The sequence below is a fragment of the Papio anubis genome, chromosome 1, assembly GCF_008728515.1.
Source record: "Papio anubis isolate 15944 chromosome 1, Panubis1.0, whole genome shotgun sequence".
Lineage (NCBI taxonomy): Eukaryota > Metazoa > Chordata > Mammalia > Primates > Cercopithecidae > Papio > Papio anubis.
The window spans coordinates 124,508,777-124,527,524 of NC_044976.1; the positions used below are offsets into that span (position 1 = coordinate 124,508,777).

The following is an 18,748-nucleotide window of genomic DNA, read 5'->3' on the forward strand; positions in this document are numbered from 1 at the left end:
CGCTTTCTCTACTCCCCCCACCCCCGCTCCGGGCCGCGGGCGCCGCCGCTACCCCCACCCCTCCTCGGCCGGCGGCCGTGACCCTGGCAAGCGTCTGCCCAGCGCCCAGCCGCCTGCAGCCCGACCCCTGGCGGCTGGGAGGGCCCCCTGCACCCAGGTAGCTTCCCACCATCCAGCCCGTGCCGCAGAACACTGACCCCAGGCGACCCTGAGATCCGCAGCGCGCTCCCTTCCCACCTGGGTCCTGCAGTCAGATGCATGATGTGGGCGTAGGTGAAGCCCCGAAGGCCTAGTCTACGGGGACCCAGGTGGCTCCCCCTACTTCCAGGTTTGGGGCACAGGGCATTCCCTTCGGGCCAGAACCAGAAGCTCTCAGTTCTCTTTCCTGAAAATGACAAGAGCTTTGGAAAGAGGAAGAGGAGAGGCCAGGACTGCAGGGTGTGGAATAGAGTGGAGGTGGGGGTAAAATAACTGGGGGGCACTACTCTTCTCACTATGCTGGTTGCGGGAGTGAGGAGTGCGGAGGCCCAGAGGGCTGGTCCAAGGACTAGCAACCCAATCCAGAAAGAGAAAACCTTCAGAACATACATGACAACGAAGAATCTGTTTAATTAAAACTAAAATGAATGAGTCGTGAAGAGTGGAGAGGGTGAAGTGAATTCCTGCAGTGAGGGAGGGAGGAGGAAGGCTTCCCTGAGACCCAGGAGCACTTTAGACCTGTGGGCTCAGCCAGCAATCACCTCCTCACTCCTTCACTGCCAGGCCTGGGGTTGAGGAAGAGGAATAATTTGACCAGTCAAAGCCCCCATCTGATGCTGCAGCAGGACCCTGGACAGACAGGAGGGCACATGAAGTGATCTCCCCTACATGTAGGGGAAGCCTACGTCCATGCTAGGTACAAATTCCGAGGCTGTCGGGCCCTTCCACAAAGCACAGTGGTGCTAAGATGCAAAAAGCCTAATAGATAAAAAGACCCATGGCTCTATAACTCCCTAGATCCCCAGCCCTGCCCCAAATAATAACCAACCACACCAAAGGTTTGATATTTTTTTATTAACATATAATAATATATTTAATAAAAAATAGTATCCACTCTGGCTCTCTCCTCCATTGCAAGGGGAAGAGTGGTGAGAAGGGGCTGGCACTGCCCACCCCTAGGCATCCGGACAAGCCCTGCCTCCAGGGCTCCTCTCTATCCCCTGCTTTCCAACAGGCTCTGACCTCCAGACAGACGGTTCAAAGTTACAAGTGCTTTAGGCCCTCCCTTGAGTTCCCCCAGGCCCACCCCTTGTGCAGAATTCAGGGGCCACCTGGACAAACCCCTTGCTTTTTCTCATTCTTGGCATCCTTCATTCATGCTAGAAAGAGGATCTGGGGACAGAGAGCAGAGTCTCTACCTGCCAGGGGGAAGGGAGGAAAGGAACGGTGGTGGGGGATGGGGCCAAGAAGAGGGATGGTGATGAGGTCCCCTCATTGGAGCCGGTCACTGCGGAATGAATCCTCCACAGCAGGATCGGGCAGCAGGGCACAGGGGTCACTCAGCATGTTTAGCCCTTCCAGGCCCAGTGGCTCCATGCGTAGCTCATCTTCTAGCCCAAGCCCTAGCTCCAACCCAGCTGCTGACACCTCAAAGCCAGGCACTCCGGCCAGGGCTGCTGCAATCTCCTTAGAGAAACCTGGAGAGGAGTCCCCTGTGGGTAGAATAGACAGGTGAGGACCCCATGTCCTATAAACTTTTCCAAGACCCCTCAATCTCCTACTCATTAGTGAATGTGTCATTCCCTCCTTCCATTTCCCATCACCAGCCACCCCCACTCACCTGTGAGGATGATGTTAGGCCCTGAGCCATGTCGGGAACAGTGGGTCAAGTTCTGGTGGTTGAGGGTGTGGGGATCCTGAGGGCCACCCATTGGCCCCTCACCCCCTAAAAATCCAGGCCCTTCAGAAAAGCCAGGGGGATCCAGCACCAGGCTGGTTGATGGGCTCTCCATGCTGAACTGCTCCAGCTATGGACACACAGACAAATCTTGAGGAAGTAGGATTTAGAACTGGTATCCTGCCTAGCCCTGCTAACATAACCCCTTTGCCCAGAAATCTTCATCCACCCCAGGAACAGAGGCAATGACAGAGGGAGGTGGCAGCAAGCAGAGCGACAGAAGCGAGCACGGGGCCCGAAGTAAGTATGGGCACCGTACCTGCTGGGCCAGAGCATGTGCATGCCAGGAAGAGAACGGGTCAAGGCAGAAGTCATCAAAGAGCAAGCTGAGCAGAAATAGAGGGGCAGGAGTAGGGTCAAACACAGGAAGAGAGGAGCCCCAAGCTGGCAGTACTATGTTACCTCCAGGGAGACGAGATCTCCCCACCACCCACCCCACCTAGATCTCCCCATTCACAGTGCACCAGCCATGCCATTCAGGCCCCATTGACCCACCCTCACCCCCTCCCCTGCTTTTGAGCAAGGAGCCTGAGTACTCACATTCCCCAGGTTGAAGTCACTCATTGGCCGGTGGTAAGACTGTTGCCCGTGCCCACTGGGCCCAGGTGGGTACAGTGTCCCGTAATGAGACTGCCTGCCTGGGGGCTGCCCACCTGAGGACTGCACTGAACAAGACTGAGAGGGCAGTCCTGGCTGCTGTAGAGACTTTGGGGTGTGTGGCTGGGTAGGCAGAACCAGACTTGGGGAGCTGTATGGGTATGGGGGCAACCGCTGGTCAGTCGACAGTTTACTGGTATCCAGGGGGACGCCCTGAAAAGAAGTAAAAAGAGGGAAGCTTACCGCTCAGTGTATACCCCAAGAACTCTTAGTCAGGGCTTCCCACCTTCTTTGGCTACAACCACTCCCAAAACAAATGTGACAACATTCTACATTCTCACGGGCATCCCTGGGGTTGAGTGCAGTTACTCAAAAATGGGTATTAGTTGGCAGGGTGTGGTGGCTCATGTCTGTAATCCCAGCACTTTGGGAGGTCCAAGGCGGGTGGATCACCTGAGGTCAGGAGTTCGAGACCAGCCTGGCCAACATGGTGAAACCCCGTCTCTAGTAAAAATACAAAAATTAGCTGGGTATGGTAGCGGGCGTCTGTAGTCCCAGCTATTCAGAAGGCTGAGACAGGAGAATTGCTTGAACTCAGGAAGTGGGAGGTTGCAGTGAGCCGAGATCACACCACTGCACTCCAGCCTGGGCAACAGAGCGAGACTGTTTCAAAAAAAAAAAAAAAAAAAAGTGCATATCAGAATGAAAGTGATATAGTGAGGCTAACACAGGGGTAATTTTAAATCTATTCCATAAGTAAACTATTCTCCTTTTTTGAGACAGGGCCTCACTCTGTTGCCCAGGCTGGAGTACAGTGGTGCAATCATAGTTGGAACTGAAGCCTCAACCTTCCTGGCTCAAGTGATCCTCCCATCTCAGCCTCCCCAGTAGCCAGGACTACAAGCGTGCACGACTGCGCCTGGCTGATTTTTTATTTGTTGTAGAGACTGAGTCTCACCATATTGCCCAAGCTAGTTTTGAACTCCTGGGCTCAAATAATCCTCCCACCTTGGCCTCCCAAAGTGCTGGGATTACAGGCATGAGCCACTGTGCCCAGCCTTAGAAGTAAACCATTCTTAAACCTTGGTACTTGAACTATTTATTGTTAGTAAATAAGGAACTAAGGTTGAGAACTGCTGTTCTATAGCCGTGAAGAGGTCCGAGGGAGTGGGAGAAGAAGGAAGGAAAAGGAGAAAGAAAGGAAGGAAAGTCAAGCTCACTCCACACTCTGGGAACAGAGCCCTTGCTAATCTGGCCTCAGTCTTTCCTACAAAAGCGGGGACCTGAGTAAAGATGGAACATAGATCACACATTCCAGGGACAGCAATGAAGGAGGAAAAGTTGGGCAGAGGAGAGGGAAAAGAACATTTGGATGAAAGAAAAGAGGAGCAGAGATAGCGAACAAGAAGAAAAGGATAGGAAGGGAGACAAGGGCTAAGAATTTCATCTCTGTGGAAAAAGCCCTAAACTAAGAGTTTCGAGTTCTAGTCTCAACTCTCCCTAACTTGCTGGGTAAACTTGGAAAAGACACTTTCCCTCTAGGTCCTACTTTCCTCATCTATTAAGTGAAGGGATTGGGCTCCACAGTAGGAGATTCTCTGATTCTACAAATTCTATGAAATTAGGAGGGGATACAGGGGAGGAGATGGGACAGGATAGAGGCATCAGATAACAGACAGACACGAAATGGATAGGAACAAAGGAGGCAAATAAAAGGAAAGGGTAAGCTACTATTTGTCAAGCATATACCTGGGCTATATGTGGTGCTAAGTATTTTATGTATGTTATTTCATTTGATCCTCATGAACCATCCTTGTTTTAGAAATGAAACTACTGAGGCTTATAGAAATTAAATAACTTGGCCGGGCGCGGTGGCTCAAGCCTGTAATCCCAGCACTTTGGGAGGCCGAGACGGGCGGATCACGAGGTCAGGAGATCGAGACCATCCTGGCTAACACGGTGAAACCCCGTCTCTACTAAAAAATACAAAAAACTAGCCGGGCGAGGTGGCGGGCGCCTGTAGTCCCAGCTACTCAGGAGGCTGAGGCAGGAGAATGGCGTGAACCCGGGAGGCGGAGCTTGCAGTGAGCTGAGATCCGGCCACTGCACTCCAGCCTGGGCGACAGAGCAAGACTCCGTCTCAAAAAAAAAAAAAAAAAAAAAAAAAAAAAAAAAAGAAATTAAATAACTTGTCCAAGGTGACTGCTAGTAAGAGGTAGAGCCAGGATTTGAAACTAAAAAAGCTTAACCACAGCTTTTGTGTTTGCACTGTGAAGCAAGAGGAGACAAGATGGATAAAAGATGGGGCAGGTGGAGGACAGAGGAATGGAAGGGGATGAGTATAGAGTAGGTATTTGAGGAAAGGAGGGTGGGAAGGAAACAACACGGCAGGAGAAAAGGGAAGGGAGACAGACGTGCAGGGAAGGCAGCCACGCATACCTGAGTGATGGAAGACAAGGTGGGTGACATTGTTGGCGAAAACTGTTTGGGCAGCTGCTGTTGGGACCTTCTGGCGTCGGCTGGGCCCGCGAGCAAACTCAGGGGGCTGAGGGGCACACGGCGGTGGTGGGGGGAGGCCCCAGGGGTAGAAGCAGGGTAAGGGGGGGCGCCCAAAACAGGAGATGAAGTGGAGGAGGAAGAGGAGGAGGAGAGAGCCGGAGCACTGAGTGAGGGGTGGCCCAGGGAGGTGGTGGGTAGTGCATGGCGGGCCAAGGAAGAGGCAGGCAGAGAGGGGTGGCTGTGGGAGCCCTGGAGCTGGGGCTGAGGACTGCTCAGGGAAGCCTGGAGGTTGGGATTGCTTAGGGAGGACTGCAGGGATGGGTGGCTGAGAGGTGAATGAAGTCCTGCAGGCACAGACAAAAAACCAGAGATGCCAACATTACTGATGGGAACTGGGCCCCTTTCCACCCAGAACGGGTAGCAGTGACCAGACTATGAAAGCAGCAACACAACGTCCTCCCTACTCTATCCCTGACAGCACTGCCCATCTGGGGGCTGCCCTTCCTCTTCTTTCTAGAAAACACCACACCTACCAGTTATCACTGGCTGAGAACTGCCGTGAGGGAATCCTGGGGTGCAGAGGTGACAGGCTGGTGTGGGCGGTCACAGCAGGATCTCAGGTGCTCAAACCGCCCTCCCCTTCATCCCTCCAGTCAGGCAGCACCCAGTGGGCACATGGCCAGGACAGCCACTCACCTGGTGCATCATAGCCTGGGCCCAGGCCCATGCCCCCGCTGATGCCCAGGTGAGTCATGGTGTGGGTCAAATTGGAGGTACTGTTGCCCCCACTCAGGCTAGGGTAGGCTGTCTCTTCAGGGTCCAGGGGGGTGGGCAGTGGTGGGGGAAAGTGCAGGTTGGTGAGGTCAGGTAGGGAGCCCCCCGTGTTCATGGCAGGTGGGAGGACAGGCACATTGGCAGGCTGGTCAGGAGATGGAAAGATGCTAGGGGAAGGAGAGAAAAAGAAAGATGTAAATAGGAGTGGGGTGCGGTGGTCAGGGAAGAGCAGAGATCAGTCTTCTACATCTCCCTGTACTTCCTTCCCCCAACTCTCAGCCAACCTCAGGGAATACTTACTTAATTCCAGGGACTTCACAGGACCGAGGTCGGGAAGAGGATGAGGACAGCTGAGGAAAGAAGGAAGAATATGGAAAATGAGGACAGTGCTCAGTGGAGAACCCTGGAAGGCCTGCCCCATGGCAAGGGGATAGCAGAGAGACTAGTGGGTGACACCCAGTGGCCTCCACCTACCTTCTTAGCATCCCATGGCTTCAGCAAATGCTTGTCATCTAGCAAGTTCTCCTCAATAGCAGGTACTTGAAAGAGAAAGACTGGTGATGGGAGAGTTGGAGAAAGAGCCCATAAGGCAGGACAGGAAGCAGAAGCAGGCGGGAAGGAGTCCTGCTCCCTGAACCTGCACACAATCCCAACACCAGCCCAGAAATTGTTTGGCATCCAGTACCCACAGCAGTGAGGAACACATACCTTTGGGGTCCATTTCACCATCCAGAATACCTGCAAGGGATACAGTGGCGTTGGCTGCAGTGCCCACTTGCCTACCTGCTTTAAATAGCTCCATGGAGGCCAGGCGTGGTGGCTCACACCTGTAATCTTAGCACTTTGGGAGGCCGAGGCGGGTGGATCACGAGGTCACGAGTTCAAGACCAGCCTGGCCAAGATGGTGAAACCCCATCTCTACTAAAAACACAAAAAATTAGCTGGGCGCGGTGGCAGACGCCTGTAACCCCAGCTACTCAGGAGGCTGAGGCAGGAGAATCACTTGAACTCGGAGGGCAGAGGTTGCAGTGAGCCGAGATCGTGCCATTGCACTCCAGCCTGGGCGACAGAGTGAGACTCCATCTCAAAAAATAATAATAAATAAATAAATAAATAAATAGCTCCGTGGTTACTCCCAACCCTGGGACAGGGCCACTTACCCCCACGTCGGCTGGGCAGGATGCTGGGAGGTGTGGGGCCTGGGTAGGTATCCTGGGGACTGGGGTTCATCACACTTGTATGAAGGGCAGAGTCAGAGCTTGTCCTATGGGGGGAGCAGGAATGAGCTGACACCAGTGACAGTCTTCCTGGTCCCTAAGCCCTGCCCAGCAAGGGAAAACACTAGCTGGGCTGGAAATGGGGGGTGGTGAGGGAACAGGGCCCCAGAAACTACAGATAAGAGGAGATGTGGCCTAAAGAAGGCAAAGGCCATCACCTGTTAAGTGCAGATGGTAGTCGAAACAACTGCCCCTTCTCTGCAGGGAAATTGCCCCAGGCCATCGTCCTGGGGTAGAAAAACAAAGTCATGAGGAGGAAGGCTGGCAGTGGACAAGAAGGTGGGTATAGGGGTTGGAAAATGTGGGGCAGCCAAGATGGAAGTGAAGATGGCTAGGCACCCAGATCATCCCCTTTTCTTTCTGGTTCTTCTCCTGTTTATGATTGACCCCTCCCCCAGTCAATCTAAGAGAGCTGGAAACTTCTCTCTGCCAGGACCAGCTAAATGGGAATCTTGGAGCCCAGCAGCTCTTCTGGGTATGAGCACTGAAGGTGAGATGGACAAGGGGAGAGTTTCAGAAATCTAAAAGTGCCAGAGCACTACATCTTGCACCCACCTTTGACAGAAGGTCGCCATTTTCACCTGCCCCTCTGCCATTCTCCCCTCCCCCTTATACACACACCCCAAGCTGGCTACAGTTCCCATTGGTTCTGCTCTAGCTGGACTGGGAGGCTTGACCACTCGTGTCAACATGGCCAAGGCTGGACTCTGACCCACCTACTCCAACTGCCTCCACCTCTCTCAGCCCTGGCGTTATAGGAAGAGGTACTGTTGAAACCTTAGCTCAGTAATCCCAGCCCCAACCCAGAAGGGGCAGCTCCCTCCAGAAACACGTCAGAGAGTAGGCAGGAGCTTCCGCCTGCCCTGGACACTTACCTTCGCCAGCTAGACTCTGGGGGAGGAGATAAGTAGGCAGGACTGTAGGGAGAGCTGTCAATGTGAACAGCACCAGTTAAGGAAAAAAGTAGAGAGGACAGATGAGATAGAGGCCAGATGAGGAAAGAACAGTAGAGGCAGCAGATAAGTTGTTTTGAGAAACACATACCTTTCTCCTCTTCTATAAGGGACAACGATAGGATCAAAGAATGGAAGAAAAGAAGGGAATCAGGTCTAACGGGGCTGAAAAAATCCAGGAGAATGTCCAGGCAGGACTTCGAGGATACAGGTACACATGTCTCTGAGACTGAAAACTCAGAAATGTGAGGAGAAGGGAGGCAGTCTCCTTTAGCAAGAGACAAGGAAGGCTGCCTCTGGCAGCAAGCTGATGTGAAGACAGCCAGAGCCAGCCAGAGACAGCGGGCACAGCCTCAGGAGCAAAAACTCCTTATCACAGGAGCAGGTGCTAATGCAGGAGCTATGGTTGTTTTCAGGGAAGCTGGGTAAAGAAGAGCTCCAGGAGAAGGATGGGACTGCACAACACTTCAAGTGCTTCCTATAAGTCCCTGAGGAACCCCATCCCACTACCTTTCAGACACTCCCAAGTCCCCTGTGAAGGATATGTGGCGGGGGTATCGGCGAAGTGGGGACACCATTCTTCGAGGATCTCGCTGCACCCGTTCCACCAGCCCATGGTGCCGTGTGCTTCGAGATGAATCCAAAGGTGAGTGGAGGGGGCTCTGCCAAAAAGGACAGAAGTCAGCAGAGGAAGCAGCCTAAAGAACCTCCACTCCTCCCTGGCTGGTGTCTACTCACCTGGAACTCAGCCAGGCCAGAGCCAATCTGGTTAACGTTGGGCAGAGACCCACCATAATGAGAGCTCCTTGTGTACGCCAGTCGCAGTTTTTGGGCCTGTAACTGAGACATGGGGAACAAGTGGGAATGTCAGGAAGGTCCTGAGCACTATTTCCTTCAGTCATCCTTGCCATCTCTGTCACCAGGATATGCTGCTGCTGTCACTGCTTTTAAAATATCTAGGCCAGGCACAGTAACTCACACCTGTAATCCCAGCACTTTGGGAGGCCAAGGTGGGTGTATCACGAGGTCAGGAGATCGAGACCATCCTGGCCAACAGGGTGAAACCCCGTCTATACTAAAAATACAAAAAATTAGCTGGGCGTGGTGGCGGGCACCTGTAGTCCCAGCTACTTGGGAGGCTGAGGTAGGAGAATGGCGTGAACCCGGGAGGCAGAGCTTGCAGTGAGCCAAGATCGCGCCACTGTACTCCAGTATGGGTGACAGAGCGAGACTCCGTCTCAAAAAAAAAAAAAAATCTAGGCCAGGCACAGTAGCTCACACCTGTAATCCCAGCACTTTGGCAGGCAGAGGTAGGAGGATCGCTTGACCCCAGGTGTTGGAAAGCCGACTGGGCAACACGGTAAGACTCCGTTGCTACAGGAGGATCACTTGAGCCTGGGAGGTAGAGGCTGCAGTGAGACATGTTTATGTCACTCTGCTCCAGCTGCCTGGGTGACAGAGTGAGATCCTGTCTCCAAAAAAAAAGTAAATAAAAATAAAGAAATAATCTGCCAGAAAAAAGGCCAGTGTTGGGGTTTGAAAGGTCCACTGAGATTTGGTGCAAATAACCCACCAGAGCCCATCTGCAGACTGCCCTCATCAATGATATCACTACTGTTTGACATCATCCTGCCAGGCGGAGACAGATATTCTGCTCAAGACCTGTCTCATTTGGCATCACTCTAAGCAGAGTCCCTGAGGGGCTGCCAGGAGCCCCCGGGCTACTCACAAGGGAGAGTGCCTATTAGGAACCTCTGCTTTCTTTCTAGATGCATCCAGGACTAATTGGGTCATTAAGAGGAAGGCTACAGATGGATGTCACAGAGCCATTACTGCCAGCCTTTTTCCTTCCCACTCTGGAGAGGACAGGCTTCTGGGCTCTGCCACTTGCCCAGCCTCAGGAAGGCTACACAAAGCCTGCACCTCCCAAACTAGAACATCCAAGGAATGACAACTCTCCTAGCTGGAAAAACAGCACCAAAACCAAGGGACATTCTTCCACTGAATCCTAAGGCTCCTGAATTGGCAGGGAAGCCTGGAGGAAGAGGGTGGAAAGAGCAGTAGCCCACTCCAGCATGGGCCAGAGCCATCTTCCTGGTCTCATCCTCACTTTGGGGAGATATGTCTGGCATAGACGTCAGACAGCCTGACATGGATTTAGCCTGTGTACAGATATCCTATCTCTGTGAGAGGTGAGCATCTATTTCCAAGGCTCAGCCCCTGCCACCAGCCAAATAAACAGGCCCAGGGCAAGGCCATGGGGAGGAGGGTAGCTGAGGAGGGGCAAGTTCTAAGAGCTTCCAGGGTCACACTCTTGTACAGAAGCCAACATCAGAACTGACATTCTGTTCCAGGAGGTCAGCCTAGTGAGTTCAGTGGGCACTGTGCTGACCTCTGGACCACTTCAAGACCACTATCAACATATATGGCAACCCCAGTCTCTCAGTGGTATAGCCTCCCATGACCATCTCTGTCTCAAATGAGCCCTCCCACCTGGCCAGATAACAGGCTGAGTCCCAGATCTCTTGTCCCTAGCTCTAGGCTTTTGGGTCCCCTGGCCATGTAAGCCCACTAGACTTTTCTGTGTAGCTGAGAAATTAACCAATAGGAGCAAGGTGGGTAGAGGGGGCCTTTTAAGAGATCAAGGCACCATAAAGAGAAGCACCAGCTGTTGAGTTTCGCACAGCCTTTCTTTGCACATACAAGCCCTAAGATCCCACCGTGCCTCTGCTAGAATCACAGTCCTGAGGGCAGGGCCTCACGCTATCAAGATCAGACTCCCATCTTCCTGTCTCTGTCCCCAACATGATGAAAAAGCTCCTAAAGGGGAGCAATCTACAGTTAGATCATAATCCTCACAGTGGTTACAGTGGGTTATGCACACCCATGCATGTAAGTGTGCACATGCATGCACAGACACCCTCCCAGATTTGCCTCCCCACCTAACTTCTGACTCCCACAAACTAGGGCACATACTCCCTAGAGACTCAAAGGGGAAAGGACGAGGAAAAAAAAAAAAAGACTAACAGAGTCAAGGGGGATACACACAAAAATACAACCAGAGTCACAGTCACAGATGCAACCACAGTCAGACCAGCAGAAAAAGGCTAGAGATGTTGTAGTAACGTTCCATCATCAACCCTTAAATTCCTTCTAGCTCTCTGCCATGAGGAATCACTGCAATACCCTTATTGCAGTTTTTTTAGAAGAATGTGTCCCCAAATTAAGACTGCATACCACCTAGGCGGACTCCCACCCCTTGGTCCCTCTGACATCCAGCCTTGGAAAGCAAGAAATCAAAGCCGGGGGGCTTCAGAGGCAGCCTGGCAGAGGCCTGAAAGTTCTCTCAAGAACTTTCTAGGAATGAATATTCCCTACACATAGAAACCCTCCAAGGCACCCTACACACGGACCCACAAAGCAGCCATCTCCCTAGAAAGCTCAGCAAACCATAGAGTTCCACACAACTTATGGTCGAACGGTTACCCAGTTTTAGGATTCAAAACCCTACCTCTCCTCCAAGGAGGCCAGGACAAAACACCAAGCAATGGACCTCACCTTCATTCACGTCAGGAAACCACAAGAAGTATTTGAAAAAGGAAGCAAAAGGACGGGACTCAGGAGGGGACTTCCTGCCCCACTATACACAGCACCGCTCGTTCAAACCACGCAAGGGGCCCTTTCCCGGGGGCACCAAAGCGCAGAGGGCAGAGGGACCAGTTTGGAGGAGATCACAAACTCAGAGGAGCCAGGTTACAGGCAAGCAGCCCTCCTCCCAGGCCATACTCCAATACCAGGCATGCTTCAGTAGCGTCCTCGAGGGGACTCCGTCAGGGATGCACAAGGACCACTCACCTCCTACCTCCGCCAGGCCCATCTCCTCTCTCCGTCCACTCCCGCCTCACGTACTCGGGCCCCCAGTCGCCTCTACACCCCCAACCTCTCCAGTGTTTCGGTCTCCCCCGGCAAAATCCTTCTTCCTGTCCCTCGGCCCTCAACCTGCGCCTCCCAAACGGCGGCGCCCGCGTCCCCTGCCCCGTTCCGCCTCCTTCGCTGCGACGCCCGCCCCCGCCCCGCCTCTCCGGTCTCCGCTCTGTAACTGCTCAGCTCTGCTCGGCTCCCCGGCGCGGCCCCTCACCCGGGTGGAGCCGATGTCCATCATCACCTCCTCGAAGGCCGCCGTCTCCTCGGCCTGACGCTGCTTCTGCAGCGCGATCTTCTCACTAAATTTGCGCGGATTGGAAGCCGAGGCCGAGGCCGTGGCCGAGCCAGGCCCGTTCGCCCCCGACGTCGCCATCTTCCTTCCCCGTCCCTGCCTGCCACCCTTCTAGTACCAGCCGCGGCCTTCGCCGCGGCCCTGGCCCGGCTCCTCCAGCCGTAGCCACCGCCGCCTCAGCGAGCACCGCGAACCCGGCCCCAGCCTAGCCCTGACCTGTTGAGCGCGGGGGCCGCCGGGAATTGTAGTTTGTTTACGAGACTCCTTCACATCTCCAGTCACGCAGCACCGGGAGGAAACGGACTCCACTTCCCAGCAGCCCTGCTGACTCCGGAAACTGGGGACTTCGCTCCACCCTCTCGGCTACTCCCTGAGAGGGGCAAGCTGGGAAGAGTAGTTCTAAATTAGTCCTGAGACTACGAACGGAAAGGGGAGAGGAATTAGAGAGGAAAGGAAGAGCGAGGGGAGCGGAGAGGAGGGGGACCGGGAAAGAAGTACCAAGACACAAAGGAGGAAAAATTTGGTTATCTTCAAGGAAGGGGACTATCGGGGCCTGAGTGAAAACAGTGAGACCAAGAATCTTAAAACAGCTGTAAACATCTGGGACTCAGGCCCTCTCAGGCTGGCCACATGCCCACCCCTTTCCCAAAACAAATGAATCAGATACTGTACAGATGTCTAGAAACATCTTTTATTTGGGTAACAGGTCCCAAAACAGGTCAGTTAATAAAATAGATTCTAAAGAATATGGCCCTATGCACAGCCCTCCCTCCCCAAAAATAACGCTATGGGTAGGCATTGCCCTTCCCCCTTGGGCTCCTCGGGTGTATTTTAAAAAGTTTTGGCAGCTCAGTGTTTATCATCTGGGCATGGGACACCATGTCCATGTCCCCATATTCCTAGGGTACAGCAGCAGTAGGTGGCTGCAGCAACCTTCCTCCTACCCCAGCCCAGAAAATATTTCTGCCCCACCCCAGGATCCAGGACCAAAATAAAGAGCAAGCGGGACCCCTTCACTGAGGTGCTGGGTAGGGCTCAGTGCCACATAACTGTGCTTTGAGAAAGAGGAAGGGGATTTGTTTGGCACTTTAAAAATAGAGGAGTAAGCAGGACTGGAGAGGCCAGAGAAGATACCAAAATTGGCAGGGGGAGACCATTTGGCACTAGTCCCCTGGGAGACGGGAAGAGGGAGATAGATATGAGGGCAGGTGCTAAGAAAAGTAGGAGGGGTCCACTCCAAGTGGCAGGGTGCTGAAATGGGCTAGGACCAACAGGACACTGACTCTAGGTTTATGACCTCTACATAGCTGTCCCACAGCAGCTGGGTGCCCACCTCCAGCCTCCCATGTGAGCCTGTCCTTATGTATAGTGTCCAACTTCTGCTTCTAGCAGTCAAGTGTCTTCCCCAATCCTAATGTCCCCTGATCATGTCTCTAGCGACTTGACTATCTCTTGTTTCTTGGGACTGGGGCCAGCCTCTCGTCTGCCCACTTCCCTCTCATTAGTCAGATAGCCCCAAAGGCTCTATCTTTAGCTCCCAGAGAATTTTTTGGTCCTTAGTACTTCCCTTCCCCATTCCTTCCTATTCCCCACAACTGGGGGAGGGAAGGGAGAACAGGGGCACCTGATCATCAATCTCCCCTGCCCCTCTCTTGAAGCACCCTAGATTTGGATGAAGAGCAGGCCAGTGAGTAGGGCAAAGCCTGCTAGGAGCAGGATGACCTTGAGGATCCTTTGTTCAGAACTGGCCAGCTCCTGGGGCAGGATTTCCAGAAAGGTGATATAGAGAAAGGTGCCAGCTGCCATGCCCTCTAGCACAGACTGGGCCAGCTGGTGCAGAGGTCCCGCCGACTCAGCCAGAGCTGCACCCAGCCCGATGCCTAGAGGTGTCATGCATGAGAAGAGGATCCCACAGCCAGCCACCACCTGTGCCCTAAGGTGGCTCTGCAGCAGCCGCAGGGACAGGCTGACAGCCAGGATGCCCTTGTGGAGCAGCAAAGCCAGGCACAGCTCCATCGCCCGAGCCCGGTCTCGCTGCAGCCCCACCGCCAGTCCCTCAAACACAGAGTGGAGGGCCAGGGAGAATACCAGTACACAGGCACGCAAGGCTGAGGGGCTTGCTGGGGCTCCACTCGCCTGTGGAATCCCTGGCCCATCATGCCAATGCTGCGGCCCACCATTCACTGTTCCCAGCAGAGCCCTTGTTTCCTCAAGAGGTGACGGCCCTGACTGCTCCTTGTAAGCCAGTGTGATCTGCTCCATCACCAGGACCAGGAAGAAGCCCATGGCCAGGATGAACTCTTGCAGCGGGAACTGGAGCTGTGGGCAGAAGCGGCAGCAAAACGTTCAGGGAAGGAAGAGTGAGATGCAAAATCTGGTGGAAGCCCAGTTACACAGACTTAGGGTCCCACACAGATACAGGGCTACTCTCGGTCACACAAAGATAGAGTGAATTGGTAACACTGATACAGAATGATACACACACACAGATTATGGTGTCACTCACAGTGTTACATGTAGACCAAAGTTTCTCAGCTTTGGAACTATTAACATTTTTGGGCCAGCTGCGGTGGCTCATGCCTATAATCTCAGCACTTTGGGAGACCAAAGCGGGCACATCACTTGAGCCCAGGAGTTTGAGACCAGCCTGGCCAACATGGTGAAACACCATCTCTACTAAAAATACAAAAATTAAGGCCGGGCGCGGTGGCTCAAGCCTGTAATCCCAGCACTTTGGGAGGCCGAGACGGGCGGATCACGAGGTCAGGAGATCAAGACCATCCTGGCTAACAAGGTGAAATCCCGTCTCTACTAAAAATACGAAAAAAAAAAAAAACTAGCCGGGCAAGGTGGCGGGCGCCTGTAGTCCCAGCTACTCGGGAGGCTGAGGCAGGAGAATGGCATAAACCCGGGAGGCGGAGCTTGCAGGGAGCTGAGATCCGGCCACCGCACTCCAGCCTGGGCGACAGACAGAGCGAGACTCCGTCTCAAAAAAAAAAAAAAATACAAAAATTAGCAGGGTGTGGTGGTGGATGCCTGTAATCCCAGCTACTCGGGAGGCTGAGCCAGGAGAATCACTTGAACCCCGGAGGCAGAGGTTGCAGTGAGTCAAGATTGTGCCACTGCACTCCAGCCTGGGCAACAGAGCAAGACTCTTTCTCAAAACAAACAAACAAGCAAACAAACAAACAAAAACACATTTTGGGCCAGATAATTCTGTCATGGGAGCTGTCTTGTGCACTGTAGATTAATAGCATTTCTGATCTCTACCTACCAAATGCCAACAGCAGGCACAATGTTCCCTCTATCCCCCTCCCCACTGTGACAACTAAAAATATCCCTAGACTGTTTCCTGAGGGGCAAAGCCACACTCCTAGTTGAGAGTCATGGATGTAGACATACATGAAATGGTCACACATTGGCCCACCTCCCCAAATACATAGAGCCACATATCACAGGACATTCAGGCTTATACGCAGTCACACGGAGACACAGGTCACTCAGTCACAGACACAAAGGATTACATCCAGTGCCACTTCCTCAGTTTTAGGGGAAAAAAGAGAGGAAAGAGCCCAGGATGACTTTCCTGCCCCACTATCCAACGGCCTCAGTTTTTCCTACAATAAACCAAGTCCTATGCCGTGGACTTGATCATTCCTCACAGCCCACTTCCTTAGGCCAAGGCCTAAAAAGGTCAGCAACACCAGGACCCAGGGAATCACCTCCTATCCTTCTCAGGCCTACTGAGACCTCTATCTCCAGCCCTTTAGGAAAGTGGTGAGAGAGTGAAGATGATTCTTGGAGCACTTGCTGGTAGCTAGAACTGAGAACCCACAGAGAAAGTCACACACCTGAGAAAAAATGTCTTACTGTCTCAAAGGGCATGTAGGGGTCACACAGGGAATGGGGAAGGGGGAGGGAACACAGAAAGAATTATGCCCCATAACCAAAAATCACTATTCATATCACATGCCAAAAGCCTTCCACAAAGTCACGGAGTGGCACATGAATCGATCTCCACAAACCAACACTCTTAGAGGTGTGTGATTTCCCTCCCGCATGTCACATGTCCAGGTCAGCGCTCACCGTCACGTGCAAGGCTGCCAGGGCCTCATCTATGGCAGCCAAGTAGTCAGGCAGCAGGTCCAGGAGACAGGTGGCCAAAAAGACGCCCCCCGCAAAACAGCTTACTAGGCTCAGCGCTTTCTGGCGGGAAGCTGGGTAGGGGTTAAGCACAGAGGAGAATGAGCAAACAAACCCCCTCCAGGGCCCACCACCCCAACCCAAACAATGGCTACCCTTACCTTTCCCTCCTCCTTTGGTCACTCCCCACAGCCCCAGAGCCCTCCCTAAGCCAAGCATTCATAGGAGTGTGGGGAAAAGGAGAGGTTTACCTGAGGCTTCATGGTTAGCTCCTGGCCGGCGCAGCACACAGATGGGCACCAGGCTGCAGAGGAGGGTGAGCACCAGCAGCAGCACCAGGGCCCCCAACTTCACCTCCAGCCCCACAGGCACTGGAGGCTCTGAAGCTACCGCCTCTGGGCGCCACACCAGGAGCTCTGGCTCTTCCCAGGGCCCCATGGTGCTGCTGGTAGCTCCAGTGACTCTCAGACCTAGGAAGACAGACCACAGTGGGTGGGGAAAAATCATGCAAGGGAAGATGGGGCAAGGAATGGAGAAGCTTGGTCAGCAGAGTGCAGCTCCCTGGCCCCAGCCACTTTGTGACCTTCCCAACCCAGGGTGACTCATCTACTCCTGTACCAGGAACATTCCTCTCTTCTCACACTTTCTTTCCCAAGTGACTTATTCAGGGAGACTGCAAGGGGGAAACCTAGGCCTGAGAAAGGCTGTATGGGTATCTCATCACCCTTTCACCTGGCGCCCCCAGCGAACTAGGAAACTAGGAGCCGCCTCCAAATAGGACCTGGAGCTGGAGTTCCCCTAAGGAATGTAGAGGCCAGGTCCCCAACTCCCGAACGGAGTGGGTGAAGCCAAAAAGGCTGGGGCTGTGCAGAGATGTCATGGGTATCTTCGTGGGTCGCCTGGACAGGGTAAGTTTGGGTGCTGGATCGCTCCATCGTTCCCCTTTTCCCAGCGTAGAGAGCAAGCGCTTCAGGCCCCAGGCTGGGACCTAGAGGCAGATGGCCAAGGAGAGGGGCCCTAAGAGTCTGCGGTCCCGGGACGGACTAAGGCGACACTGAGGGCGGTGCCTGAAAGTCCGGGCTCCAGGAGGCGGGATGCGAGGCCGCCAGCGTCGCGGGAAGCAGATGAAGAATGCGTGAACTGGGACTCCTGCTCCCGGGCCCGGGGAGGCCTGGGCAGCCCGACCTGGACCCCGCTCCCAGAGAGCCCACACTCACCTCCCGAGGGTCTCACTACATGGTCTTCGCGCGCTTCCGGCCTAGAGTCGGGAATTCCCGCCCCCTCGCATAGCTCCCCCCTCCCCCACAGAAGCCGCGTACCCACGCCCGACTGCCAATGGCAGCGCCGAGTGGGCGGGGACAGACCGGGAGTGACGTGAGTTAGTAGCAATCAGAGACCGGGAGCGGGAGCGGGCGGAGCAGGCGACGAGAGGAGAGTGAGCGAGAGCGAGGGCGGAGATTAGGAAAAGGACCTCGGGGCTGGTGCCCTGGGGCGCATCTGTGGAGGACTGACTGGCCGGAGCGGGCCGGTCAACAAAGGCTTTGATTATATGGATATTTTTAAAAGAGAGAGACCCCGCACTGTCAAGTCTTCCGGCCCACATCTGAAGACATGTTCCTGGCCTTGGGCCAAAGTCTCATCTGTCTCTCAGAAGGCTCTGACACCCCGTCAGTGCCTCTTGGCGCCCAAGGGAAGGCATTCCCTTCATGTCACCAATTTCCTTGCCTGCTTTCCCTCGCCAGCACCCACAACAAGGAAAAAGACAAAGCAGAATTGGAAAGCGGGGAAAGCAAAGAGAGAGGGTATGTTTTGAAAATCATCTCTTCTCGACTACTCCTGACACTCAGTGCAGCCTCCACCTTCTCCAGGTGGGTGGGGACGTGGTGGGACCGGAATGCGGGGTGCTGAAGCCACGCCCAGGGAAGAGCCCCCAGCGCATTCCAGGCTACCTGCGCACCGCGCCTGCGGGCATCTGGCCAGCTCGCCCACCTGATCTCCAGCCCAGCTCCCGCCACCCTCGCCGGTCTGCTTGCTGTTTGCTGTTCCTTGAATGCCCCAAGGTAGTTGTTTCAGCTCAGGACTTTCACCGTTTCCTCAACCTGGATTCTCGTGACTCGCAACCCTGTGCTATGAGAATCCTCTTCTAGCCTCAAGGGACGGTAAAGACAAAAGAAAATTTAAAAAGGGGGCCAAGCTATTCTTTTATGCAAAGGTGAAAAAAGCTTCATTGCCTAAAGAAGGAGATGGGATCTTGCTTCCTACAGCAAAATTAATTTTAAAAAATGAAAGAAAGAAAGAAAAAAAAGAACAGTGTAATGCTTCTCACAAGGCTCCAGAAACGAAGCCCAGTAAT

At 53.7% G+C, this 18,748-nt stretch overlaps 2 protein-coding genes across 10 annotated transcripts; both read right to left on the bottom strand.

The window, feature by feature from the left end:
- Positions 1 to 1,033: 1,033 nt before the first annotated feature.
- Positions 1,034 to 12,804, bottom strand: CRTC2 (CREB regulated transcription coactivator 2). Of its 8 annotated transcripts, XR_004177426.1 has the most exons (15): positions 12,175 to 12,479; positions 8,775 to 8,876; positions 8,582 to 8,698; positions 7,959 to 8,020; positions 7,242 to 7,310; positions 6,967 to 7,070; positions 6,515 to 6,544; positions 6,281 to 6,360; positions 6,107 to 6,156; positions 5,729 to 5,973; positions 4,973 to 5,376; positions 2,477 to 2,746; positions 2,196 to 2,262; positions 1,820 to 2,006; positions 1,034 to 1,691 (listed from the first exon to the last, which is right to left on the bottom strand). XR_004177426.1 is itself a non-coding variant. In XM_003892696.3 (14 exons), exons 1-14 carry the CDS (start codon positions 12,331 to 12,333, stop codon positions 1,471 to 1,473), a joined length of 2,085 nt encoding a protein of 694 aa, XP_003892745.1. In that variant the 5' UTR covers positions 12,334 to 12,479; the 3' UTR covers positions 1,034 to 1,470. The 8 variants fall into 8 exon arrangements, 7 of the variants coding, with proteins under 7 accessions (XP_003892745.1, XP_009180299.1, XP_009180309.1 ...); XM_003892696.3 differs by lacking the exon at positions 2,196 to 2,262 and having other exon boundaries at positions 6,281 to 6,345; XM_009182035.1 differs by lacking the exon at positions 2,196 to 2,262.
- A 121-nt stretch (positions 12,805 to 12,925) lies between these two features.
- On the bottom strand, positions 12,926 to 17,754 carry SLC39A1 (solute carrier family 39 member 1). Of its 2 annotated transcripts, none has more exons than XM_021938382.2 (4): positions 17,613 to 17,754; positions 16,647 to 16,865; positions 16,339 to 16,469; positions 12,926 to 14,571 (listed from the first exon to the last, which is right to left on the bottom strand). In XM_021938382.2, exons 2-4 carry the CDS (start codon positions 16,831 to 16,833, stop codon positions 13,915 to 13,917), a joined length of 975 nt encoding a protein of 324 aa, XP_021794074.2. In that variant the 5' UTR covers positions 16,834 to 16,865; positions 17,613 to 17,754; the 3' UTR covers positions 12,926 to 13,914. The 2 variants fall into 2 exon arrangements, with proteins under 2 accessions (XP_021794074.2, XP_031508930.1); XM_031653070.1 differs by having other exon boundaries at positions 17,177 to 17,655.
- Positions 17,755 to 18,748: the final 994 nt, after the last annotated feature.